The sequence below is a fragment of the Myxocyprinus asiaticus genome, chromosome 19 (assembly GCF_019703515.2).
Source record: "Myxocyprinus asiaticus isolate MX2 ecotype Aquarium Trade chromosome 19, UBuf_Myxa_2, whole genome shotgun sequence".
NCBI lineage: Eukaryota > Metazoa > Chordata > Actinopteri > Cypriniformes > Catostomidae > Myxocyprinus > Myxocyprinus asiaticus.
Window position 1 is genome coordinate 47,808,644 of NC_059362.1, and position 27,324 is coordinate 47,835,967.

At 36.7% G+C, this 27,324-nt stretch overlaps 2 protein-coding genes across 6 annotated transcripts in view; both read left to right on the forward strand.

Annotated features, from left to right (window-relative positions):
- Window positions 1–27,324, forward strand: part of LOC127409695 (CLOCK-interacting pacemaker-like) — a 287,186-nt gene that overhangs the window by 10,779 nt on the left and 249,083 nt on the right. The window lies entirely within an intron of this gene.
- Window positions 809–16,872, forward strand: LOC127409677 (zinc finger protein 410-like). Of its 3 annotated transcripts, none has more exons than XR_007892022.1 (12): window positions 809–876; window positions 1,204–1,294; window positions 1,388–1,439; window positions 5,134–5,266; window positions 5,423–5,596; window positions 8,759–8,938; window positions 9,339–9,498; window positions 14,353–14,534; window positions 14,644–14,733; window positions 15,973–16,100; window positions 16,427–16,543; window positions 16,625–16,792. XR_007892022.1 is itself a non-coding variant. In XM_051644421.1 (12 exons), exons 5-12 carry the CDS (start codon window positions 5,491–5,493, stop codon window positions 16,720–16,722), a joined length of 1,056 nt encoding a protein of 351 aa, XP_051500381.1. In that variant the 5' UTR covers window positions 809–876; window positions 1,204–1,294; window positions 1,388–1,483; window positions 5,134–5,266; window positions 5,423–5,490; the 3' UTR covers window positions 16,723–16,872. The 3 variants fall into 3 exon arrangements, 2 of the variants coding, with proteins under 2 accessions (XP_051500381.1, XP_051500380.1); XM_051644421.1 differs by having other exon boundaries at window positions 1,388–1,483; window positions 15,973–16,095; window positions 16,625–16,872; XM_051644420.1 differs by having other exon boundaries at window positions 15,973–16,095; window positions 16,625–16,872.

Consider the following 27,324-nt stretch of genomic DNA (forward strand, 5'->3'; position numbering starts at 1 on the left):
CTGGTCACCATTCACTTGCATTGTATGGACCTACAGAACTGAAATATTCTTCTAAAAATCTTAATTTGTGTTCAGCAGAAGAAAGAAATTTATACACATCTGGGATGGCATGAGGGTGATGATGAGAGAATTTTCATTTTTGGGTGAACTATTTCTTTAAGATTCTCAGTAATGTCAGACTCGTGAAAGAATTGTTCTCTTGAACAGGTTCTTTTATGGATTTGGTCAACTGATTCACAAAGCGTTTGCACATCACTCGACTAAACGACAAATGAACACTCCTCACACACTTAAATGCTGGCAGGCGATCAGGAAATATTACGAAGAAAGATTAATAAAAACCCTGCATGTGGTAGCTTGCAAGGAATCCCATATTTAATTGAAACAGCGATGTTTCGGTCATGCGACAAGAATGCAAAACACAGAAGTTTGTTTTGGAGTACTGAGAGGTTTGCCAAATACTGGACAATTAATCAGGGGAAATGTAATGATAAACAAACAACAGTTTTAAACGGAAAAAAAATTTCACTGGGAAAAAAAAAGAAAAGAAAAATGAGTTATGACTCGAATGAAACGAACCGTCCAAACGAACCGATTCGCTCAAATGAATGAGAAAGCAGATCACTAAAGAAAATCCTGCACTTAATGATGATTAAATAAAAGTCAATACATGAAATTGTGATTTAAACAATATATCATATATATTATGATGATTATTATTATTTAAATGCTTAAAGTACTAAAATAAACTAGATGTTGGTGTGACAACAGTAACCTCTACTCCGGAAGTACATCCAATCATAGCGGCCATGTGACCCGGAAGTGCATGTGATGTTGTCTGTGTTGTGTTCAGCGGCTTCAGCACACATAATGACGGTAAATAGAGTTTATAAAGATGAATTTATATGACAGTCCTCTATCACTTGTGTATATCATGTTCAGTTTAATACACAATGATTGTGATTTAAACTAATAACTTTTTACATCAGATATTAAATGTATATTAATATTAAACTCTACCTGTTTCAGACTTGTAAAGACTTTAAAAGCAGATATTACTGTAGATTTATACTTTATAATTTGCACGATATGGGTATTTATATTGTACTAATGTGTGTATGTGATGTTGTTATAGATTACTTTTGAAATCTTCTTCTCCATTATGTGTTTGATTATTTACTGATTATTGTAAATATCACTCAGGCTTCAGATCTGTCAGTCAATCTGTGACAGCAGGTGATTGATACAACCTTTGACCTCTGACCCAGACAGCACATGAACCCACTTGAACTGGGTCAGTTTGTTAAATATAACATTCAGTCAGTCAATAATCAGCCATTCTTTTAAACCGCATTGTATATTAATATATTCTCTGTCATTATTCCAGATCACATTACTCTGAATCGATGTTCTCTGATGAACTTGATTCCAAACCCGAGGTATCACTGTCTCAACACTTTTGCATTTGGTTGCAGAATCACTGGTATTGTTTTTTTTTTTATGACTGATAATGATTAATTTTATCTTTATTTTGTAACCAATATGCAGAACAGATTTTTAATAGTTTAATTGTGCTATTTTACTTTAATTATTGACACAATTATACATAATTAACCTTTAAGCTCTGAAGGTATTTTTAAAGATTTCCTGTTTCAGTGGCGTACCCAAAATTAAAGGCGTATAAAAAAACGAAAAAAAAAACAAAAAAACAAAACAGGGTGAAGTGTATGGTATCATTGTAAAGAAAACTCTTACATTTTTTAATGATATAGATTATGATACATTCTGTGACTCTCAGCCTAAAAAACTGATGAAAAATCACAAAACAATTAAACCAGAAATGTACTTTTTTTCTTTTCTTATTTTTCTCATTTGACATTATATATCTCTGTGTATAAATAAGGTAACTCCAAAAAGCTTTTGTTTTGTTCCCAATCATCTTAACTATATTTGAGAAAAAAATTCGTTGATACATCAAAGCAATCAAAAGTTATAGCATTACATATATAATTTATCATAGTGTCCAAAAACATCTCCAAACAAATAAAACATAATAATTGTACATAAGAACTAATTACACATGCAAACACAACAATGACTAAAGGTTTGCATAGCATGCAGACATGATTTTAGTAATGAGATTTCACAGAATGAGTTTCATTCTGTGTCATTTGAGTCATCATTGAGTCTGTGTCATGTATTTGGCGCCATCTCCTGGTGGTCATATGTAACATTGTGCTTCATGTGGATTATCTAATGATCTATACATCTGATTACCTTGTGTGTGGACTCGTTTGAAAGATAATCACCTCCTCTAAGTAATGGCATGTGATATTTTATGTTCTGTTCTGTTGTGAAGTTATAAGCGAAAAAGCGGCATATAAGCAACACCAACATAATTATCAAAGACATATACTTAGCTATTACTCGCTATATTTGTGTCTGTGAGTAAAACAATGTTGTATTCTACTCTTTGAGAACTTTCCAACAACAAATGACACATGACTATTTGATGAGTTTGATGTTTTCACAGATTTGTCATGATTAATAATCATGGTGATTTGATCTAACTGTGGTTATTTGAGACAACCGCGATAATTGGGCATTCAAATTCCAATCATATTTTAATGCCCAAATAAGGGAATTTTAAGTGAATGTACTGTATAAATACCATGAACGGCGCATTTGTGTGTCATTCAGTTGAACTCTGCGTCCGAGCGTCACTGAGATGCACCGTGGAGGTCAACCAGCTCCTTTCCGGCAGAGCATGTGAAGCGATCTGATGCACGCTGTCAGAAGAGGCATGTGCCAAACTCCCACGAAAATATAAACGAAAAAGTATAAACTGTGATAGCGAACGCAAAGCGCTCTGGTTTCACTTTAAACGATCGTTTAATGGCAAATGTTCATGGTTCATACACACTGTGTTAATGACACGCAGTGACACAGAGCAGAGACATGCTTACTCTATTTCTCTGGGGTGATAAAATGATGAAACGAAATCTCAAAGATTTTGCTACATGACAAATAAGGGCTCATGGGTTTAATCAGAGCATTTAAATAACGTGTGAAAGTGAAGAAATTAGGAAATAAATATTTTACTATTGCATATTATAATAATAAAAAAAATGTTATATATACAGTTGTGCTCAAATGTTTGCATACCCTTGGAGAATTGGTAATATATGTACCATTTTTAAAGAAAACATGAGTGAGCAGGCAAAACACATTTCTTTTATTTCTTATGGGATTCATATTCAACTGTAGGTTATAACAGAATGGCACAATCATAAAACAAAACTTTTAAAAAATTAAATGACCCCTGTTCAAAAGTCTGCATACCCTTAGTTCTTAATACTGTGTATTGCCCCCTTTAGCATCAATGACAGCGTGCAGTCTTTTGTAATAGTTGTCTATGAGGACCCAAATTCTTGCAGGTGGTATAGCTGCCCATTCGTCTTGGCAAAATGCCTCCAGGTCATGCAAATTCTTTGGTCGTCTTGCATGAACCGCATGTTTGAGATCTCCCCAGAGTGGTTCGATGATATTAAGGTCAGGAGACTGTGATGGCCACTCCAGAACCTTCACCTTTTTCTGCTGTAACCACTGGAGGATCAACTTGGCCTTGTGCTTAGGGTCATTGTCATGCTGGAAAGTCCAAGAGCGTCCCATGTGCAGCTTTCATGCAGAAGAATGCAAACTGTCTGCCAGTATTTTCTGATAACATGCTGCATTCATCTTGCCATCAATTTTCACAAGATTCCCCGTGCCTTTAGAGCTCACACCCCCCCAAAACATCAGTGAGCCATCACCATGTTTCACAGTGGGGATGGTATTCTTTTCACTATAGGCCTTGTTGACCCCTCTCCAAATATAGCGCTTATGGTTGTGACCATAAAGGTCTATTTTGGTCTCGTCACTCCAAATTACAGTGTGCCAGAAGCTGTGAGGTGTGTCAAGGTGTTGTCGGGCATATTGTAACCGGGCTTTTTTGTGGCATTGGCGCTGTAAAGGCTTCTTTCTGGCAACTCGACCATGCAGCTCATTTTTGTTCAATTATCGTCGTATTGTGCTCCTTGAAACAACCACACCATCTTTTTCCAGAGCAGCCTGTATTTCTCCTGAGGTTACCTGTGGGTTTTTCTTTGTATCCTGAACAATTCTTCTGGCAGTTGTGGCTGAAATCTTTCTTGGTCTACCTGACCTTGGCTTGGTATCAAGAGATCCCCGAATTTTCCACTTCTTAATAAGTGATTGAACAGTACTGACTGGCATTTTCAAGGCTTTGGATATCTTTTTATATCCTTTTCCATCTTTATAAAGTTCCATTACCTTGTTACGCAGGTCTTTTGACAGTTCTTTTCTGCTCCCCATGGCTCAGTATCTAGCCTGCTCAGTGCATCCACGTGAGAGCTAACAAACTCATTGACTATTTATACACAGACACTAATTGCAATTTAAAAAGCCACAGGTGTGGGAAATTAACCTTTAATTGCCATTTAAACCTGTGTGTGTCACCTTGTGTGTCTGTAACAAGGCCAAACATTCAAGGGTATGTAAACTTTTGATCAGGGCCATTTGGGTGATTTCTGTTATCATTATGATTTAAAAAGGAGCCAAACAACTATGTGATAATAAATGGCTTCATATGATCACTATCCTTAAATAAAAGACAGTTTTTTGCATGATCAGTCATATTTTCAATATCAATGCCAAAATTTCACAATTTCTGCCAGGGTATGCAAACTTTTGAGCACAACTGTATATATGAGTTCAAAAAACAAGTGTAAATGTAAAATTGACCAAAACTAAAGTTGACCAAAAAAAGAGACATATTTGAAGTATTTAGATATATTTTTATATTTAAAACATTATTTTTCATGTCATTCATATAGTTTTAAAGCCTTAAAAGGAAATCATAGTTTATCCCTATTTTATTATTTGATTTATATATTTGAATTTAGAACTTCTATTGAAGAACCGATTACTTAAGGAGTTTACGTAAAACTGGTTAAAAAATATTGGTTAAACACATGATCAGTCTATCTGCTACAGATCTGTAATGACACTGTCATTAGGTTTTACTAACACATTCTACTAGTTAAGTGAGTAACGTGTTGTTTTTCTGTGAAGCTGCTGGTTGAGTTTGTTCAGAACGCCTCCATACCGTTGGGTCAGAGCCTGGAGGAATCAGACACCAAACCCTCCTGTGTCCCTCTGCTCTCCCCCTCACAAAACTCCTTATGCAGCCCGTTAGAACGTCCAGGTAAACCAAACACTTCCAGCAGCCTCTCGCAACTGTGACTGTTTCTGTGAAACATAGCTGTCTTTACGATTAATACGAATCTCCATTAATGATGTCTGATTCAGGAGCGAATCATTCTTTTGAATCGGTCCTTTTCAATGCTTCTGTGTATTTCAGAGAGCGCTCTTAGTCATGCGGCATCCACATCGCTGTCAGAGTTCAGACCCGAACGCAGTCCACTGGTGATGCAGCTGCAGTCTTCCTCCCCCCCGACACAAACCCCGTCCACCATCATACACGAGCTCCAGAACCATGACAGCTCTTCATACGTCCTGCTCAACCTCGCCAAAGGTATCAACAATACTGTACTATATACTGTATATAAGGGTGTTTATTCAACTTCAAGCACATTTTAATGTCCCAGGGGTTGATTCTTTTTAAACCAGTTACGTTTTGTAATGTGAAGGTCAAATTTATAGAGTCAATATGACACCTTATATATTTGCAAAAGACAAAGCTGTGTTTAACTGCAAAAAAACAGTGTATGTTGTAAACGAAACCCAAGAATTGAGATCCTTTTTTTAATCTGCAACAGACTTTTGGCATCAATTCTTTTGCTTCTTTCCCTTTGCGCTTCATTTCTCTTTGCGCTTCACTGTGTGGCACTGTTTTGACATGGGGTGGAGTTTCAAGTCTGATGACATCACATGAGGCGTGGCTTATCCTAGAAAATTTCGGTTGTAGCGTCCTTTTCACCACACCAAACAATTTTGCCCCTAATAAAGTTTTTTTTAAAGTAAGTGTACTTGTTAACCAAGTGGACAAAAGTGTCAGTGAAGAGCATGAAACAAAGAAAAATCAAGGGAAATATTACTTTTTATTGAGCGTCATTTCCAATCAAGCTGTAATTTTGCCAAATTACACAAAAAGTGTGAAAATATAATTTAATTGTGTGTACAGTAGTGGCCAAAAATATTTGCACCCTTTGTAAATATGAGCAAAGAAGGCTGTTATCATTTCGATCTTTCTTTCAAAAAAATTCACAAAAATCTAACCTTTAATTGAAGTAAAACAATTGAAAAGGGGGAAATATCTCATTATTAAATAAATATTTTATGGCCGTAATTATTGGCACCCTTTTATTCAATAATTTTTGCAGCCTCCCTTTGCCAAGATAACAGCTCTGAGTCTTCTCTTATGATACATAATGAGGTTGGAGAATACATGGCGAGGGATCTGAGATCATTCCTCCATACAGAATCTCTCCAGATCCTTCAAATTCAGAGGTCCATGTTGATGGACTCTCCTCTTCAGTTCACCCCACAGGTTTTCTATGGGGTTCAGGTCAAGGGACTGGGATGGTCATGGCAGAACCTAGGGTTTGTGGTCAGTGAACCATTTTTGTGTGTTTTGGATCATTGTCCTGCTGGAAGATCCAACCAGGGCCCGTTGTAAGCTTCATTGAGGAAGTCAGGTTTTGATTTAGTATCTGTTGGTATATGATAGAGTCCATGATGCCATTTATCAGAACAAGATGTCCAGGACCTCTGGCATAAAAACAGCCCTACAACGTTAAAGATCCAACATCATATTTAACTGTGGGCATTAGGTACTTCTTCATCTCTGTGTGCGCCAAACCCATCTCTGGTGATTGCTGCCAGAAAGCTGTTTTTTTGATTCATTTGACCATAGAACCTGGTCCCATTTGAAGTTCCAGTAGTGTCTGGCAAACTGAAGATGCTTGAGTTTGTTGTTGGATGAGAGCAGAGGCTTTTTTTTTTTCTTGAAACCCTCCCAAACAACTTGTGGTGATGTAGGTAATGTCTGATATTTGTTTTTAGACTTTCTGACCCCAAGACACAACTAATTACTGCAATTCTCCAGCTGTGATCCTTGGAGAAGTTTTGACCACTTGAACTATCCTCCTCACCGTGTGTGGAGACAATATAGACACATGTCCTCTTCCAGGCCAGTTCTTAACATCTCAAGTTGACTGGAACATCTCAATTGTTGCCCTGATGGTGGAAATGGTCATTTTCAATGCTTTGGCTATTTTCTTATAGCCACTTCCCATTTTGTGAAACTCAACAACCTTTTGCCACACATCAGAACTATATTCTTTAGTCTAACCCACTGTGATTGATGATTAAGGGAATTTGGCTTGTGTGTTACTCATTTTTATACCCCTGTGAAACAGGAAGTCATGGCTGAACAATTTCATGTTCCTAGTCACCCAAGGTGTACTAAAAAATGTACACTGCAAAAAATTATTTTCAAGAAAATTATTTTTGTCTTGTTTTCCAGTAAACATATCTAAACATTCTTAAAACGTGATTTATTTACTTGACGAGCAAACTGGCATAAGATTTTAAGTCTTGTTTTGAGAGAAATCTAATCAAATTTAGTGAGATTTATGCTTAAAACAAGAAAAAACTGTTTACCAATGGAGTAAGAAAATAAACTTAATTCAAAGAGAAAACAAGTTTATTTTGCTTTCCCCACTGGCAGATTTTTTTTCTTGTTTTGAGTCTAAAGTTCACTAAATTTAGTTTGATTTATCTTAAAACAAGACTTAATATCTTATCCCATTTTACAGGAAAACAAGACAAAAATACTTGTCTTGAAAATCATTTTTTGCAGTGTAAAATATAAATGGGAATATACTTCAGATATATTTTACTCATAAGAATTTCTAGGGGTGCCAATAATTGTGGCCAACGTGTTTTGGAGAATATTTATATTTATTTAATAATTATATATTTCCCGTTTCAATTGTTTAACTTCAATTAAAGGTTAGATTTTTGTGAATTGTCTGATTGAAAGATCAAAAGGATAAACAATGCAGATTTTTATACAAAGCCTTCTTTGCTCATATTTACCAAGGGTGCCAATATTTTTGGCCACTACTGTATTAGCCTTAGAAATTAGCCAAAGCAAGACATCAGTCATTTTATTTGAAACAATCAAAGTTATTTCCATCGGCATCATTTACAGCACAGAATTCTATTAAACACAATACAAATGCCAGAAGTTGAAGAAACAGCCATATGTATATATATGGATTGCATTATGCTATTTGTTAAAATTATTAGCCGTTTTAAAGTAAACAAATCCTCAAGTCAGTTTTTTAAGTTTGTTTCTGATATGACTTTTGACCTTTGACCTAGGAAAATGACATTTACAGTGTGCATTTCATGAAGACAGCTATTTGAAAGACTTATTTCTTATGTGAAAGAGTCAAAAATGGACTCAAAACCCAAATTAATTTTGTATATTTAAGTTCATTGTTGATTGACAATCACATTTAATGAACCCAAACAATTTATGATCAATCATTAAGAAAACATTTATATAATAGGAATGTTTATACCCCTTCTGGGATCAAAAAAATCCATACACATCCACCAATCATCTGAAAGTCATTTGTGTCTCAGGTCGTATATTTTGATGCTAAAGTGATTGATAAACACACTGTCTGTCTGTCTGTCTGTCTGTCTGTCTGTCTGTCTGTAGGATTGACGTCTTCATCAGAGCCGCTGGTGTTTGTGCAGGATGATGTTGATGAAGCAGAAGAGGAGATCTGCGCAGATGGCAGCGTGCCGTGGTACCTGCGTGTGCAGGAGCTAGCACACGACAGTCTGATCGCTGCTACACGGGCACAGCTCGCGAAAGACGCCCGCGCCAGCTGCGACAGTACGAGCATCACTACACAGCATGAGGAAGAGTCAATTAAACTCATTCATTATCAATTCTGCTGCATGCAGTTACATTTTTTTCAATCTGTAACACCTTCATTCAGTTTAAATTGAAGTTCCAGCATTAGAATTTCAGTCTGACCAAAAGTAATAAGCACTGATTATTTCACAACAAAACTCATGGATACCTAGTTTACTCGCTACTAAGTGCCTCAAACAAAGTTGTCAGCCAATCAGATTAGAGCTGGTGCTTTCAGCAGACAGCTCTTGACTGTTTTGTGAAAATCATTGTATATGAAGGTAACTGTTTGAGTTTGAGGTTAAATGAGTGTCTGGATGTATTGCTGCTTTGCATCATATTTCTCGCTCTCTAATCTCTAGCTCTGTTTTTTGCCAAGGTGAACACATTCACAGCTGTCAATCAGAGGTGCCGAAAAAAGAGCCGCTGCCTCGAGCCAGTCGTACGCCATCAGATAAAATGCTCAGATGTCCTTATGAAAACTGCCACAGGACATTCACCTATCCAGCTCACCGCAAATACCACTTAAAAACACACAGGTCACCACTTTTACCAATATATAATCTGATATTATAGAATTTATAAACACTCTTCTCCAGTAAAGGTAGTCCGACATATCGGTTTTACTGATTAATCAGTGTCGATAGTTGCTTTTTGGAACTATCTGTTATCTAAAAAATGCCGGAAGTTGCAGATATTTTTTTATTTTTTTTATTCCTCATCAATAAATCTCATCTGGTGAAATTATATACAGTTTATATTAGGCCTGTTGCAATTATTACAGTGCTGTGGAAAAGTATTTGCCCCATCCTGATTTCTTCTGTTTTTGTGGATCTCATTCTAAATACTAAACAAAGACAATCTGAGTAAACACAAAATCCAGTTTTTAAATGATAGTTATTTATTGAAGCAAAAAAGTTATCCAATAGCAACTGGGCCTGTGTGATAAAGTATTTGCCCCTAAGTACTAAATCCTCAAATCTATGAAACTGCATACATAATGGGGTTCAGCTGGACTAGACACACCCAGACCTGATTACTGCCAGCCCTGTTCAATCAAATCAACACCTAATTAGAACTTTTCAGCAGCATGAAGTTGGCTAAAAGGTCTCACTCTGTAGCACACAATGCCAAGGTCGAAAGAAATTCCAGAAATAATGAGGAAAAAGGTGATTGAAATACATCAGTCTGGAAAGGGTTACAAAGATATTTCAAAGGCTCTGGGACTCCAAAGAACCGCAGTGAGAGCCATTATCTCCAAATGGAAAACACTTGGCACAGTAGTGAACCTTCCCAGAAGTGGCTGTCCTGCCAAAATTCCTCCAAGAGCACAGTGATGACTCATCCAGGAAGTCACAAAAAAGCTAAGGACAACATCCAAGGAACTGCAGGCCTCTCTCACATCACTAAAGATCACTGTTCATGACTCCACTATCAGAAAGACACTGGCCAAAAATGCCATCCATGGAAGAGTGGTGAGGCGAAAACCACTGCTAACCCAGAAGAACACTAAGGCTCGTCTGAATTTTGCCAGAACACACCTTGATGATCCTCCTTTTGGCAGAATGTTCTGTGGACTGAGGAGTCGAAAGTGGAACTGTTTGGAAGACAGGGGTCCCGTTACATCTGGTGTAAATCAAACACAGAATTCCACAAAAAGATCATCATACCTACGGTCAAGCATGGTGGTGGTAGTGTGATGGTGTGGGGATGCTTCGCTGCTTCAGGGTGACTTGCAATAATTGAGGGAAACGTGAATTCTGCTCTCTACCAGAAAATCCTAAAGGAGAACGTCCGGTCATCAGTCCATTAGTTGAAGCTCAAGCACAACTTAGACAATGATCCAAAGCACAGGAGTAAGTCCACCTCTGCATGGATCAAAAGAAGCTAAATTAACGTTTTGGAGTGGCCTTCAAGTCCGGACTTGAACCCGATTGAGATGCTGTGGCAGGACCTTAAATGGACAGTTCATGCTCGAAAATCCTCCAGTATTGCTGAACTAAAGCAGTTCTGCAAAGAAGAGTGGGACAAAATTCCCCCACAGCGTTGTGAAAGACGGATCTCCAGTTATCGGAAGCGTTTGGCTGCAGTTGTTGCTGCTAAAGGTGGCACAACCAGATATTAAGATTAAGGGGGCAGTTACTTTTTCACATGGGTGATATAGGTGTTGGATAACTTTTTTGCTTCAGTAAAAAAAATATATTTGAAAACTGTATTTTGTGTTTACTCAGGTTGCCTTTGTTTTATGCTATACACTAAATGGCCAAAAGTTTGTGGACACCCCCTTCTAATTAACGAATTTGGTTACTCCATTAAATCCAGTAAGGAAAAATCTTAATGGTTCTTTATGTAATGGCTTGGGCTTTGTGTGCTTCCAGACATGTGGCAACTGTTTGGGGATAGCCCTTTTCTGTTCCAGCATGACAATGCCCCTGTGAACAATGTGAGATCCATAAAGAAATGGTTTACTGTGTCTGGCGTGGAAGAAATTGACCGTCCTGCACAAAGCCCAGACCTGAACCCCACTGATCACTTTTGGGGTGAACTGGAACAGCAACTGTAAGTCAGGCCCCATCGACCAACATCAGTTCCTGACCTCACTGATAGTCTTGTGTCTGAATGAGAGCAAATCCCTGCAGCCATGTTACTACATACAGTATAGTGGAAAGCCTTCCCAAAAGAGTGGAAGCTGTTATTACAGCAAAGGGGGAAATTGATGCCTAAGGTTTTGAAATCAAATGTTCATCAAGCACATATGGTGTCCACAAACTTTTGGCCATATAGTATATCTCGTTTGAAGATCTAAAACAATTTAGTATGAAAAATTTCATTTTTCAGCCCTAGTATATATATATACGTATATATACAGTTGTGCTCAAAAGAGTGAGCAGGCAAAACATTTCTTTTATTTCTTCTGGGATTCATATTCAACTGTAGGTTATAACAGAATGGCACAATCATAAAACAAAACATGGCAACACAGAGTAAAATGAAATGACCCCTGTTCAAAAGTCTGCATACCTTTAGTTCTTAATACTGTGTATTGCCCCCTTTAGCATCAATGACAGCGTGCAGTCTTTTGTAATAGTTGTCTATGAGGCCCCAAATTCTTGCAGGTGGTATAGCTGCCCATTCGTCTTGACAAAATGCCTCCAGGTCATGCAAAGTCTTTGGTCATCTTGCATGAACCGCACATTTGAGATCTCCCCAGAGTGGCTCGATGATATTAAGGTCAGGAGACTGTGATGGCCAGTCCAGAACCTTCACCTTTTTCTGCTGTAACCACTGGAGGGTCAACTTGACCTTGTGCTTAGGGTCATTGTCATGCTGGAATGTCCAAGAGCGTCCCATGCGCAGCTTTTGTGCAGAAGAATGCAAATTGTCTGACAGTATTTTCTGATAACATGCTGCATTCATCTTGCCATCAATTTTCACAAGATTCCCCGTGCCTTTAGAGCTCACACACCCCCAAAACATCAGTGAGCCACCACCATGCTTCACAGTGGGGATGGTATTCTTTTCACTATAGGCCTTGTTGACCCCTCTCCAAACATAGCGCTTATGGTTGTGACCATAAAGCTCTATTTTGGTCTCATCACTCCAAATTACAGTGTGCCAGAAGCTGTGAGGCGTGTCAAGGTGTTGTCGGGCATATTGTAACCGGGTTTTTTTGTGGCATTGGCGCAGTAAAGTCTTCTTTCTGGCAACTCGACCATGCAGCTCATTTTTGTGCAAGTATCGTCGTATTGTGCTCCTTGAAACAACCACACCGTCTTTTTCCAGAGCAGCCTGTATTTCTCCTGAGGTTACCTGTGGGTTTTTCTTTGTATCCTGAACAATTCTTCTGGCAGTTGTGGCTGAAATCTTTCTTGGTCTACCTGACCTTGGCTTGGTATCAAGAGATCTCTGAATTTTCCACTTCTTAATAAGTGATTGAACAGTACTGACTGGCATTTTCAAGGCTTTGGATATCTTTTTATATCCTTTTCCATCTTTATAAAGTTCCATTACCTTGTTACGCAGGTCTTTTGACAGTTCTTTTCTGCTCCCCATGGCTCAGTATCTAGCCTGCTCAGTGCATCCACGTGAGAGCTAACAAACTCATTGACTATTTATACACAGACACTAATTGCAATTTAAAAAGCCACAGGTGTGGGAAATTAACCTTTAATTGCCATTTAAACCTGTGTGTGTCACCTTGTGTATCTGTAACAAGGCCAAACATTCAAGGGTGTGTAAACTTTTGATCAGGGCCATTTGGGTGATTTCTGTTATCATTATGATTTAAAAAGGAGCCAAACAACTATGTGATAATAAATGGCTTCATATGATCACTATCCTTAAATAAAAGACAGTTTTTTTGCATGATCAGTCATATTTTCAAAATCAATGACAAAATTTCACAATTTCTGCCAGGGTATGCAAACTTTTCAGCACAACTGTATATATATATATATACATATAATGTAGACACAAAACTCATCATCTGATGAATATAAAGGCTATAAAAAGCTTCATTTGGTAAATACTTGCATATAAAACATTGTAACAGAGCAAATGACAGAGTATTTTGGGCTTGTTTATAGTTAAAAGTCCCGTGTTTACACCAAATATTAATTTTTCTGTTTGGTTGCACAATAAAGTGCTTTTGGGATTTTATTCATTTTGGACTCTTAGAGCCTCAATGACTGCCCTTCATAGTAAGGAAGACTAAGATATTTTTTATCATTCTTTTAAATTGATTTAAAAGAAAAACGATTAGCCGATTAATCGGCTATCGGCCGTTTCCACCACCTTAGTTATCGGTATCGGCAAAATCTCCAGTATGGTAATGTAGGGAAATACTTTTTCTTACCAAGTGGCTAACAAGAAAATTTTATTCTGCAGGTAGTAATTACTCAAGCGGGTAAAGCGAAATTGTAAGTGCCAGTAAGAACACTAGAGTACTTACACAAGGTACTAAATACTACAAAGGCTGCAGTGGCAGTACTGTTTTACAGATTAGTTAGATGGATAGATCTAATTGTTTTGGCTGATAAAATACTTCCTGATATCCCAGTTTAAAGGTCAGAGTTAACTATATGTAATCCATTTGTAGTTTCCCTGAAAAGTGTCACACTGTGTCTCTGGCACTTTCAAAACATTGCTCTGTTTGTCTGAGCCCGACACAACAACACTGACTTGGGTGAAACCTTTTTTAAACATAGTTTTTGCAATTCCACCTCAGCCTAAATGTTGAAACTACATTGTGCTATAAACTATAACCATCCAGAAAATATCTTGAACAATGTATTTTTTGATTTGAAATGAAATATTTATATTAAACTTATGCTGAAAAACGAATGAGTTGTTTTTTTAACATGATCTGGTGGTAACATTGTTTTGTTTGTCAGGAATGACCGTACATTCCGCTGTGGAGCAGAAGGGTGTGAAAAGAGTTTTTACGTGCTGCAGCGGCTGCAGGTGCACATGAGAACTCACAACGGCGACAAACCGTTCATCTGCAACGAGAAGAACTGCGGCAAGAAGTTCACCACCGCCGGCAACCTGAAGAATCACAAACGCACACATACTGGTACACACACAGCACATGCACGCTAATGCAAACTGCAGTCTTTTTAATCATCAGAATATGAAAGTCATGAAAGTGCTGCCATGAATAACATTTTAATTTTGTTTTGAAGGTGAAAAACCCTTTCTTTGTGAGGTCGACAGTTGCGGTCGCTCCTTCGCAGAATACTCCAGTCTGCGCAAACACATGCTCGTTCACTCTGGTAAGACAACATAACCTAACATTGACATATAGAATATTCACTGTATATTTGTGATGATTGTACTGGCTATATAAAACTAAGCATCATTGTGAATATTGCAATGATTTAAATTTGTCCATTTAAGTTTCTAAAGAGTGCATCATTAGATTAGTTTAATGATTCTTCCTTCTGTTGTGATTCATGAGTATGAGAGCGTTACGACTGAGTGATTTCTTATTGGTGGATCTTAAAGAGCACCTATTATGGTTTTTAAACATGCCTAATTTGGTTTTGAAGTTCTCATACAATAGATTTACATGCATCCAAGGTCAGAAAACACTTTAATTTGCTCATAGTTTAAATTGCAGCATTACCTTTTTTTCCCAGTGTCAAAAACGACTCGTTCAATGATCCGTTCTAAAGGATTCATTCTAAACTCCTTCAGAGAGCATACTCTGCTCTGATTGGTCAGATGTCCCAGTCTGTTGCGATTGGTCTACCGCTTAGTGTAGTGTTTGAGGGCGGGTCAAAGCTGTTCGCGAGCAGCCAATGAAGACCAGAGGCGGGTTTTTTGTTACCGAATTACGTAGATTAGTACAGGAAGTAAGTCTGGAATTACTAACGACTCGTTTCAGGTGTTCAGAATCGGTTCTTTCTTTTGGGAGTCAATAACTACATTTGTCGTGCACTTTGATTTTTGAAACTTTGCAGACTTTTTTACATTCACAAACAGCTATAAAACACACTACATGAAAGGAAATATTTGAAAAACCATAATAGGTGCTCTTTAATTCATCAGTGAATCACATCAAACTGTCTGTTTCAATTAATTGATTCAAAAAGTGTGATTCAATAAATTGTTTGTGTTATCACACAGAAATGTTCACTGAAGTCGCCACGTGCCATTTTTCATATATTAAAATGTTTTAATATAAATATATATGTGGGTAAATATTGCTGTTTTTGGTGCATATAATTGAGATTTATTAAACATCATTCTCTCTTGAGTTAAATCTATTTGGCTGCAATGGATGTTTGAGTAAAATGATGGTTCCTTTGATGGTAAAATATGAACTCTTAAGCAATTTAGTGCAGGTACATGATAATGAGAGATATATTCTGGAAATATCACCATAGCTGTAGATGGTAGCACTCTTGTTTATTTATTAGTCCATTGTGATTATAATGCATTATTATTAAATACCATCACTTAAGTTGTGAAGACTACTCTCATGTTGTTGTTGTTGTTGTCGTCGTCAGGTGAGAAGCCTCACGTGTGCTCAATCTGCGGTAAAACTTTCTCTCAGAGCGGCAGCAGAAACGTCCACATGAAAAAGAGACACGGCGAGGACGCAGCGCCCGCCCCTGACAGCAGAGACATGGGTAAGGTGATGAATAATAATACTAAATAATATGTGTCATCATTTCTTGACAGCTGTAGCTACACTAACACATGTTTGAGATAGTACCAACATAAATAATACTGCGTTTAGTATGTAAAAAAAGATGTTGGACATTTATTCTTGAATACTGTGTGCTATATAGAATAATATTTAGTTTAAAATCTGTGTGCATTATATTGTATATTCTGATGTACTATTAAGTGTGCAGTACAGTAGTATGTTATTTCAGACAGCAGTAGTTTGAATGTGTTTTAATACAAATGTCAGTTTGAGCGGCGGATGAGTGGGTGGTGTTTGTGTGTGATTGACAGGTGAGGCGCTCACTCACAGCAGCTTGTTGGAGGCGGATGGCGGTGGCAGCGACTCGATAGTGAACATGACCACGGTAGAGTCCATGAATTTACATCACGCCATGTTGAGAACACAAGGTACAAACATCTGAACGCAGAAACGCAAAGACTTCTGTACTGTCATCTATAACTACATAACAGCATCTTTCATTCATTCAGGTCCATCAGATCCTGCAATCGTCCTGTCGCCCCCTCATGACCTGGTTACCATGACAACAGGACACGCGTACAGTGACGATGTGGTTGCACTGCTGTAGTTGTTGTTTTTGTAAATAAAGTATTTTAGGAAACAAATACTTATACACCTTTTAGTTTTTTTTTGTTTTATGTTTTTGTTTACATTGAACAGACATAATGTATCATTTTCCTAATAAAAAATATTTAATATTAGAGTTACCACTCTCAAACTACAACATATGACTCATGTGTCATAATGATTTAAACATACAGCACATTAGACAGATGTTGCGAATGGTTCCAACAATGTAAACAGTACGACAGCGCATCAATTTACAAAATAATCTTTTGTTGCAGTATTGACGTGTCATCTGAGAAGGTCAAACGTTCAGCAGATGTAAATGCATCTTCCTAACAAGACAACATAAGGTAATACAATTATTAGAGCTTCCACAATCTCAATAGAAATGTGCAGAGAAAAAATGTTTTCTATTGGCAACTCAAATGAGAACCTTTTTTTCAAAGTGCAGCGTTATTTTTACTTCCTGAGACTTTAAAACAGCACCACACCGTCATACAGAGCTCATACTTCACCCCAAAATCAAGAGAAAAGAGGACAAAATTATTTTACTAGAAGACAATGAAGTCATTTTTAAAGCCTCCCTGAAAATAATAAAAAATATATATATTCTCATTACCGTAATGTGATGGAAAAAATAATGCTATATTTATGGTATAGTACATTTATTGTACTGCCTTTGTGATAAACTAGTACTGTATTACAGTAATTAGAATTTAATAAAAAATAGAAATAAAAGAAAATAAAGTCCCTGGACACATTATGGTTCTGAGAATTTGGTAGAAAATGGGCTTTAAAATTCTTAATGGTCTTCATTTTCTTCAAAGTATAATTTTTAGATTTTGGGGTGAAATGTACGGGGCCCTTATTTTTTTTTTTTCTGAAATAGTTTGCGTTCCCTCGCAATACATTTACCAAAAGTTGTATATATTAACATTAGTTAATGTACTATGAACTAACATTAACCATTACATTTTTTTATTTTTATTAACAATGATTAATAAATACCATAGAAATATTTTGTTTATTATAGGTTAATGATACCTAGTGCATTTACTAATGTTAACAAATGTAACCTTATAATAAAATGCTACCAATATTGTGGAAAACATGTTTTTCTATAGTCATATTGTACTAACCATGATTGTTTTAGGTGAATCGTTTTTTTAATTTATTATTATTTAGTTATTTTTTTATTTTTTATTACTGAAACCATGGTTTTACTATAGATTAACCATGGTTAATCTTGTGGTTACTATAGTTTTACTACAAATACCATGGTTACAATAGTTTGGTTGCAATAGTTTGCGTTCCCTCGCAATAAGGAATTCATCAATAACCACAAAATTATCATTTTTATTACCATAGTTTTTGTTTGTCTGTATTTGTAGGCCTAGTATGGTAATACTTTGAATATCAAGGCTAAAATATGGTTATTTTAGTAAAACCATGGAACATTTATTGCAAGGACACGCAAAACTTATTGCGTTAGAATGCAAACTATTGCGAGGGAATGAAAACTATTGCGAGGGAATGCAAACTATTGAAAGGGAACGCAAAACTTATTGCGAAGGAACGCAAACTTGCGAGGGAACGCAAGCTATTTGGAGGGAACAAAAACTATTGAAAGGGAATGCAAAACTATTGAAAGGGAATGCAAAACTATTGAAAGGGAAAGCAAAACTTATTGCGAAGGAATGCAAACTATTGTGAGGGAATGCAAGCTATTAGGATGGAACGAACACTATTGCAAGGGAACGCAAAATATTGAAAGGGAACGCAAAACTTATTGTGAAGGAACGCAAACTTGCGAGGGAACGCAAGCTATTTGGAGGGAACGAAAACTGTTGCAAGGGAACGCAAAACTATTGAAAGGGAACACAAAACGTATTACGAAGGAACGCAAACTATTGCGAGGGAATGCAAGCTATTAGGAGGGAACGAAAACTATTGCAAAGGAACACAAAACTATTGAAATGGAACGCAAAACTTATTGCGAGAACGCAAAACTACTGAAAGGGAACGCAAAACTTATTGCGAAGGAACGCAAACTTGTGAGGGACGTAAGCTGTTAGGAGGGAACGCAAACTGTTGCGAGGGAACGAAAACTGTTGCGAGGGAACGCAAAACTTATTGCGAAGGAACGCAAACTATTGCAAGGGAATGCAAGCTATTAGGAGGGAATGAAAACTATTGCAAAGGAACACAAAACTATTGAAAGGGAAAGCAAAACATTGTGAGAACGCAAAAATATTGAAAGGGAACGCAAAACTTATTGTGAAGGAACGCAAACTTGCGAGGGAATGCAAGCTGTTTGGAGGGAATGAAAACTAAATAGTCAATGAGTTTAACACTCACGTGGATGCACTGAGCAGGCTAGATACTGAGCCATGGGGAGCAGAAAAGAACTGTCAAAAGACCTGCGTAACAAGATAATGGAACTTTATAAAGATGGAAAAGGATATAAAAAGATATCCAAAGCCTTGAAAATGCCAGTCAGTACTGTTCAATCACTTATTAAGAAGTGGAAAATTCAGGGATCTCTTGATACCAAGCCAAGGTCAGGTAGACCAAGAAAGATTTCAGCCACAACTGCCAGAAGAATTGTTCAGGATACAAAGAAAAACCCACAGGTAACCTCAGGAGAAATACAGGCTGCTCTGGAAAAAGACGGTATGGTTGTTTCAAGGAGCACAATACGACGATACTTGAACAAAAATGAGCTGCATGGTCGAGTTGCCAGAAAGAAGCCTTTACTGCGCCAAAGCCACAAAAAAAGCCCGGTTACAATATGCCCGACAACACCTTGACACGCCTCACAGCTTCTGGCACACTGTAATTTGGAGTGACGAGACCAAAATAGAGCTTTATGGTCACAACCATAAGCGCTATGTTTGGAGAGGGGTCAACAAGTATTGTGCTCCTATTTATACACAGACACTAATTGCAATTTAAAAAGCCACAGGTGTGGGAAATTAACCTTTAATTGCCATTTAAACCTGTGTGTGTCACCTTGTGTGTCTGTAACAAGGCCAAACATTCAAGGGTGTGTAAACTTTTGATCAGGGCCATTTGGGTGATTTCTGTTATCATTATGATTTAAAAAGGAGCCAAACAACTATGTGATAATAAATGACTTCATATGATCACTATCCTTAAATAAAAGACAGTTTTTTTGCATGATCAGTCATATTCTCAAAATCAATGCCAAAATGTCACAATTTCTGTCAGGGTATGCAAACTTTTCAGCACAACTGTAGATACTCGTCTACCTGTTTCCTCCAGCATCTTCACAAGGTCCTTTGCTGTTGTTCTGGGATTGATTTGCACTTTTCGCACCAAACTACGTTCATCTCTAGGAGACAGAATGTGTCTCCATCCTGAGCGGTATGATGGCTGTGTGGTCTCATGGTGTTTATACTTGTGTACTATCGTTTGTACAGTTGAACGTGGTACCTTCAGGTGTTTGGAAATTGCTCCCAAGAATGAACCAGACTTGTGGAGGTGCACAATGTTTTTTCTGAAGTCTTAGCTGATTATTTTTTATTTTCCCATGATGTCAAGCAAAGAGGCACTGAGTTTTGAAGGTAGGCCTTAAAATACATCCACAGGTACATCTCCAATTCAGTACACCTCCAATCAGAAGCTAATTGTCTAAAGGTTTGACATCATTTTCTGGAATTTTCCAAGCTGCCTAAAGGCACAGTTAACTTGGTATATGTAAACCTCTGACCCACTGGAATTGTGATATAGTCAATTAAAAGTGAAACAATCGGTCTGTAAACAATTGTTGGAGAAATTACTCGCGTCATACACAAAGTAGATGTCCTAAACGACTTGCCAAAACTATAGTTTGCTAATATTAAATCTGTGGAGTGGTTGAAAAATGAGTTTTAATGACTTCAACCTAAGTGTATGTAAACTACTGACTTCAACTGTAGATATATATATATATATATATATATATATACATTTGTGGATGAGATATGATCTAGACATGTTCTTGAAATGTTTCATGAGATTCATTCATTCATTAAGACTTTAATAATTAAAGTTTATTGTACCTTGTGTGATTCCACTGACGTGATAAGTTACCCCACCAAAACTGAACTCCCCTGTGTATTTTTTGGGTAAACAAGAGCTTTTAAAAACTGTTCTCTCCAGACCTACAACACAAATATAAATGCACTGATATCAATGTAATCATGAACACTGAATAAACCAACACATAACTGCTATTATGTATATACAAATATTCTGTATTATTAAACATAATATCTGTGTACATGCGTATATTTTACCTTCTGAGCCCGAAGCTCCGAGCGCTGACAGTTGAGCAGCTTTGATTCCCTTTCCAAGGTAACTGTCGAGAATACGTCATTTTGGTAAAACAGAATACCGCTATACTAATTATATTGTTTGCTGGGATCTACACTACATTTATTATAGTTACCTGTGTGTATAGAGTTCATAAGTTGAGTTAAACATGTAGAATCTTGCGATATAATCAGCAGGCACACTCTCAATCGTTTTCTGTAAAATATAAATAAAGGCGGATTACACACTGCAGATTAACTTTGGGTTAAGAGTTTGTTCAAATAGTAATAAAGATGCTTCACTTAGCAAACACCACTATGTATCATCAAAGGCCACATTCACACTAATCAAAAATTAGTTTGAGAACTTTTTTTGTGTTCTAATGTCATTGTTTTCCAAAGTATGCGGTAATAAAGAGCATTTTCAAAATGCTCCATTTTTAGTGCAGGAACCACCATTCCAATGTGGATGAGTGGCATAAACGTAGCAAAATCAATGTGTTTTCAAACAAAGAAATTAGTGTGAACGTGGCCTTCAACAGCGAGACAACACACTGACCTTTGACTTTGGAAGGAAGGTGATTTGCGTGGATCCTCCACCCAGATCCAGAATGCCGACCATCTTCTGTGTGTTGGGCTAAAGGTGACCTGAAAACAGGTTTGAACATATTTACAATCACACATAGAAAGATTGCTATGACAGTCTCGTACTCTGTGAATATTAACACTTCTTTATGATTTTAGGGAACTGCTCTCTAGAGATTTAACTGACTTTGAACTTATGATTTCATATGGATTCTGACCACTGTTTTGTCGTCTTCCAAATGCCAATATGTACCAACACTGTGGGTGATAAGAGGATGACTCACTGCTGTGACCTTCATGGAGCTCAAATCACCTCTCTGTCCTCTTACATCCTCCTCTTTAGACACTCTAGTGGAGAGTTTTAGTCTCAGACTGTGTGACTGTATTGAATCTGTTGCACAATTAAGAAAAAGACCTACACCTGACTAACCCCCTCTACAAAAAAAAAAAAAAAAAAAAAAAATATATATATATATATATATATATATATATATATATATATATATATGACTTTAAAATTAAGAAGAGACTGTATAACTGCAGAAAGACAGTGGAAGTGCTAACAGTTCACCATGCTGTTTACAAAAAAGTACTGTATTTGACAGTTGTTCACATGATTCTGCTTGACTGACTGGAGAACTGGGTTGGCCTATCAGGCCCAGTCCAATATGGTTTTGGTCCTACTTAAGCGGCATGGACTACTATGTTGCATTGAGTACACACACACACCACCAGACGTCATGTAAAACCTTGTGGTGTCCCGCAAGGCTCAGTTCTAGGCCCATGTTTATTTAACTTAAATATGCTTCTATTAGCTGGTGTAATTAATCAATATAACATTTCTTTTCATCAATATGCAGATGATACACAACTCTACTTGTCACTTGCATCAGACCCCCAAAAATAAATAACTGTATTGAGAGTAGAGGTAGACGATTTATCAGTTTTAATGATTAATCGGTGCCAATTGCTGCTTTTTGGAAATATCAGTTATCGGCAAAAATCTATGCCAATAGTTGCAGATACAGTAGATTGTTATTATAATTAGATAATCAAGAAATGTGCCCCATCAGCACATACATGATGTCTTCAACTCATATCTTGTAAATAATAAACCTTATTCCTCATTAAACCTCATCTGGTGAAATATATAGGCTATAAAAGCTTAATTTGGTTAATAATTAATATAGATGTTGTCTGGGTAGTTCAGCAAGTAAAGACGCTGACCACAACACCTGGAGTCGCAAGTTCGAATCCAGGGCGTGCTGAGTGACTCCAATCAGGTCTCCTAAGCAACCAGTTGGCCTAGTTGCTAGGGTGGGTAAGGTCACATGGGGTAACCTCCTCGTGGTCGCTATAATGTGGTTCTTGCTCTCGGTGGGGCGCGTGGTGAGTTGTGCGTGGATGCCGCAGAGAATAGCGTGAATCCTCCACACACGCTATGTCTCCACGGTAACGCTCTCAACAAGCCACGTGATAAGATGTGTGGACTGACGATCTCAGACGTGGAGGCAACTGAGACTCATCCTCCACCACCCGGATTGAGGCGATTCACTATACCACCACGAGGACCTAGAGTGCATTGGGAATTGGGCATTCCAAACTGGGGAGAAAATAAAAATAAATAAAAAAAAAATTGATATAGAGCACTGTAACAAGGCCAAGTCTCCATCATTTCAAAATAAGAGTCCCTGGTGTGTTTCAGGCTTGTTTATAGTTAAAAGTCCCATGTTATGCATCAAATCTTAATTTTTTCGGGTTATTATTGGGATTTTGGTTGAACAATAAACTGAATCTGGGATTTTATCCATTTTGGTATCGTGTAGCCTCTGTGTCTGTGCATGTCATAGTAAGGAAAGAATAAGAACATTTTAAAAATTCTTTAAATCAGTTTTAAAAGCTATCGGCCGATTAATCGGTTATCTGCTAAATCCACTATCGTCGATCTCTAATAGAGAGCATAGATATGTGGATGTCTGAGAACTTCCTGCAACTAAACAAAGATAAGACAAAGGTCCTTGTTATTGGTAATGATCCACAGAGAAAGTTTATTATGCCTTACGTAGTCTCCTTGCCTCTAAGAGCCAACAATCACGTTAAGAATTTAGGAATGAAGTTTGACAGTGAGCTTAGTTTTAAAAAACATATAGCAATGTCTGTAAAACAGCATATTATCTATCACCTTCGCAACATCTCTAAAGTATGTGATATTCTCTCTGCTACTGACGGGGAAACTCATCCATGCATTTGTCACATCCAGACCTAAAACACATCTGAAAAGTGGGGAGTCAGCCTTTAGTCACTTTGGTCCCAAGCTGTGGAACGCTCTCCCTGATGGCCTAAGAGGAATTGACTCAATTAGCACTTTTGAAAAGTATCTCAAAACACACTTATTCACTAGGGCCTTTCCTCAAACAATCTCATTTTCTTCCTTTAACTGTTTTTATTACTATTCTGTGTTTTTATGCAATTTTGTTTTCTTATTCTTTTAATTCGATTTTATTTTAAATCTGTTTCTCATTCTATGTATGTAAACATCTGTAAAGCTCTTTGAAAACACTGTTTTATATGGTGCTATATAAATAAAGCTCTACTTCTGAAGGACAAAAACACGGCAGATGATGGTGGTAAATGCAGCATGAACTAACTAGTCTCCATCAGTGTGCTGATGGATTAAATGTGTAATTTTCTGTGTTATGACTGTTGTACCTTATTTAAGTCAACATAAAATCAAAATAGACTATTTACTTTCTTAATGCATGTTCCTGGTCTGATTGTGAATGATTCATCAGTGCACATAACTCCAAATAAATAGAAAGTGTTTGTCTTCATATTCTTTCATCAAAATGTAATAACTTGCTCTGCCTCTGATGATGTCATCAAGCCCTCTTATAAAGACACTTTACACCATGCAATCAATTGATCTGGTTGAATTCTGTTTCACTCAGAAATATGTTACATGACGGAAGTAAATTGGGTTGAATATGTTGTTTTTATGATGATGATGATGTGTTTGAAATGAGACAAGTGTTTGGTATCATTGAAAAGAAAAATACATTTTTAATGATATAGATTATGATACATTCTCAGACTTTCAGCATAATAAACTACTATTTATTAAACTAAATAAATAAAATTAAGCCAAAAATTTATTTTTCTAATTTAACATTATATATCTCTGGGTGTAAATAAAGTGGCTCTGAAAAACTGCTTTTGTTTTGTGTCCAATCATGTCAACTGTATCTGAGAATAATTTAGTGTTGATACGTCAAAGCAATCAAAAGTTATAGCATTACAAATATAATTGATCATAGTGTCCAAAAACATCTCCAAACAAATAAAACATAATAATTGTACATAAGAACTAATTACACATGCAAACACAACAATGACTAAAGGTTTGTATAGCATGCAGACATGATTTTAGTAATGAGATTTCACAGAATGAGTTTCATTCTGTGTCATTTGAGTCATCATTGAGTCTGTGTCATGTATTTGGCGCCATCTCCTGGTGGTCATATGTAACATTGTGCTTCATGTGGATTATCTAATGATCTATGCATCTGATTATCTTGTGTGTGGGCTCGTTTGAAAGATAATCACATCCTCTAAGTAATGGTATGTGATATTTTATGTTCCGTTTATTTTTTGTGAAGTTATAATTGAAAACGCGGCATATTAGCTAACACCAACATAACTGTCAAAGACATATACTTAACTATTACTTGCTATATTTGTGTCTGTGAGTAAAACAAATAGGCTGGTTGTATTCTACTCTTTGAGATCTTTCCAACAACATATAACACGTTTGATGAGTTTGATATTTTTACTGATTGCAATAATATGTACAGTGCAAATTTTTTATAAATTCAGTTTTGATCATAATGTCTACATGCATTGGAAAGTAGAGCTTCTAAACTTTCAGACGATAACTATTTTGTATTGGTCAAGACTGTACTTATTAATATTCTGACGATTTTTTTTTCAGAGCTTGAAGAGTTCAAGTAAATCAGTGTGTGAGGTATATTCGTATGCCAACATGATTTACATGGTGGCCCAAAAAAAAAAAAAAAAAAAAAAAAAGGGGACCACGTGGCGAAAGAGAAGCACCGAAGTTTTCGGCAATTGAAAAATTAGCTAAATAATTTACTTATTTATTTGTAGCAAGTTGTTGCTCATGATGACGTCACAGTAATGTCATTTTGTTGTTAACATTTCATTAAAACAGAAAATGTTCTGAATTTTAGAAGTTTTGGATTATTTCAGCGTGAAAGTAATGTGTCTATTATTACACCCCATGTGTATCGCCATATGGTGCCACTTTATTTTGTGCAACTGATGCAAATAAAATTCACATATGTGTTCGGGACAAAAAGTCGTAGAAGTTTGCCAAAAATCATGCAAACGCCTTTATGCATTTTTAAAATATGAGTAATCAAGTATAGTGGCCCCATTTATTTATTTATTTAATTTTTTGGACTTCCCTGTATACCTTAAACATCAACTTACAAGAGAAGATTTTAATTGCAGCTAAACTAATCACACTGACTGCTGCCTCATCAAACTTCAGTGATAATGTCAATTACATCACAGCTGACGGCTCAGGTAAACCATCACAAACAACAGTAACCACTGGTGTGTCTGAGCACATAATCTCCAATAATTTACTGTTCTTTTCTAAACTGCTGATGTGTTTGCTTTGAGTTGTAGATGATGTTTTCATTTATTTATGTAATAAGACGTTGTTTTCTAGTTGTTGTCTGAATCTTTAAATGCAAACATACCTTCATTTGTGCCATCCATGATACTGAAACTGTTAGCAGGCACATAAAACGGACATTCATCAAAGACGTCTTGAACCTGCGAGAAAACACTGTTATGATAGAAAATATAATAATAAATGTGATGTTAATGGGTAAAGACAGAGAAACTTATGCAGCATGTTGTTTGATGGAAACCTCTTGGCCTAAAGTGGCATTCACACAAATATTTTTATTTTATATATATATATATATATATAGCTGTAGCTATAGGAACCTGCCATAATATTAACACAGAATAAGGGTTACAAGCTAGACCTGAGCGCGATCTTATGAAACCATTGTCAGTGTGAACGCCCCATAACTGATGTATGAGAGGAAAGTGAAGTATTGTTCCAAGCATGTACTTCGGGACTGCATGAGTTCAGTACCTCCTCCAGAAGTGCATGAGCTTTAGCGGGCAGCAGCGGTCTCAGTCCTGCTGTGGCTCTCAGGACCACTAGAGGAACTGTCTTCTTAGCTACGGACTGTATGACCAGCCTGTGAGCAGAGATGTCAACAAACGGTTTATTTTGACTGTGCATTCAGTTCATACTAATGTATGTTTATGGGTCTGGACCATAATGGCACATAAGCCAAAAATAACTCACTCACAATCTCAGAGTGAAACATTTCATTATCCAACACTGGCAAACCACCTGAGATAAAAACAAGCGAGGTAAACAAGTCATAAATGGGTGTGTCTAAAGAAAACATCTTTAGGTCACATTTCAACCACAGAATAAATTAATACAAATAAAAATGAATAATAAATAATAAATTATATTTTGCATAAAAAAAATGAAGCTTTAAGATTTTTTGCATTGTAATATTACTGTAATGCATCAAAATGTTTGACTTTTTTATTCTCATTTATTAACAGTGGAGATACAATTTTAATAA

What these genes read in the sequence shown, in the direction of transcription:
- LOC127409677 (XM_051644420.1), top strand. Translation starts at nt 1,407, where the DNA reads ATGTTCTCTGATGAACTTGATTCCAAACCCGAG. An exon ending in CCTGCTCAACCTCGCCAAAG is followed by an intron (nt 5,597 to 8,758) that starts GTATCAACAATA and finishes GTCTGTCTGTAG; the next exon opens with GATTGACGTCTTCATCAGAG. An exon ending in CGCCATGTTGAGAACACAAG is followed by an intron (nt 16,544 to 16,624) that starts GTACAAACATCT and finishes TCATTCATTCAG; the next exon opens with GTCCATCAGATCCTGCAATC.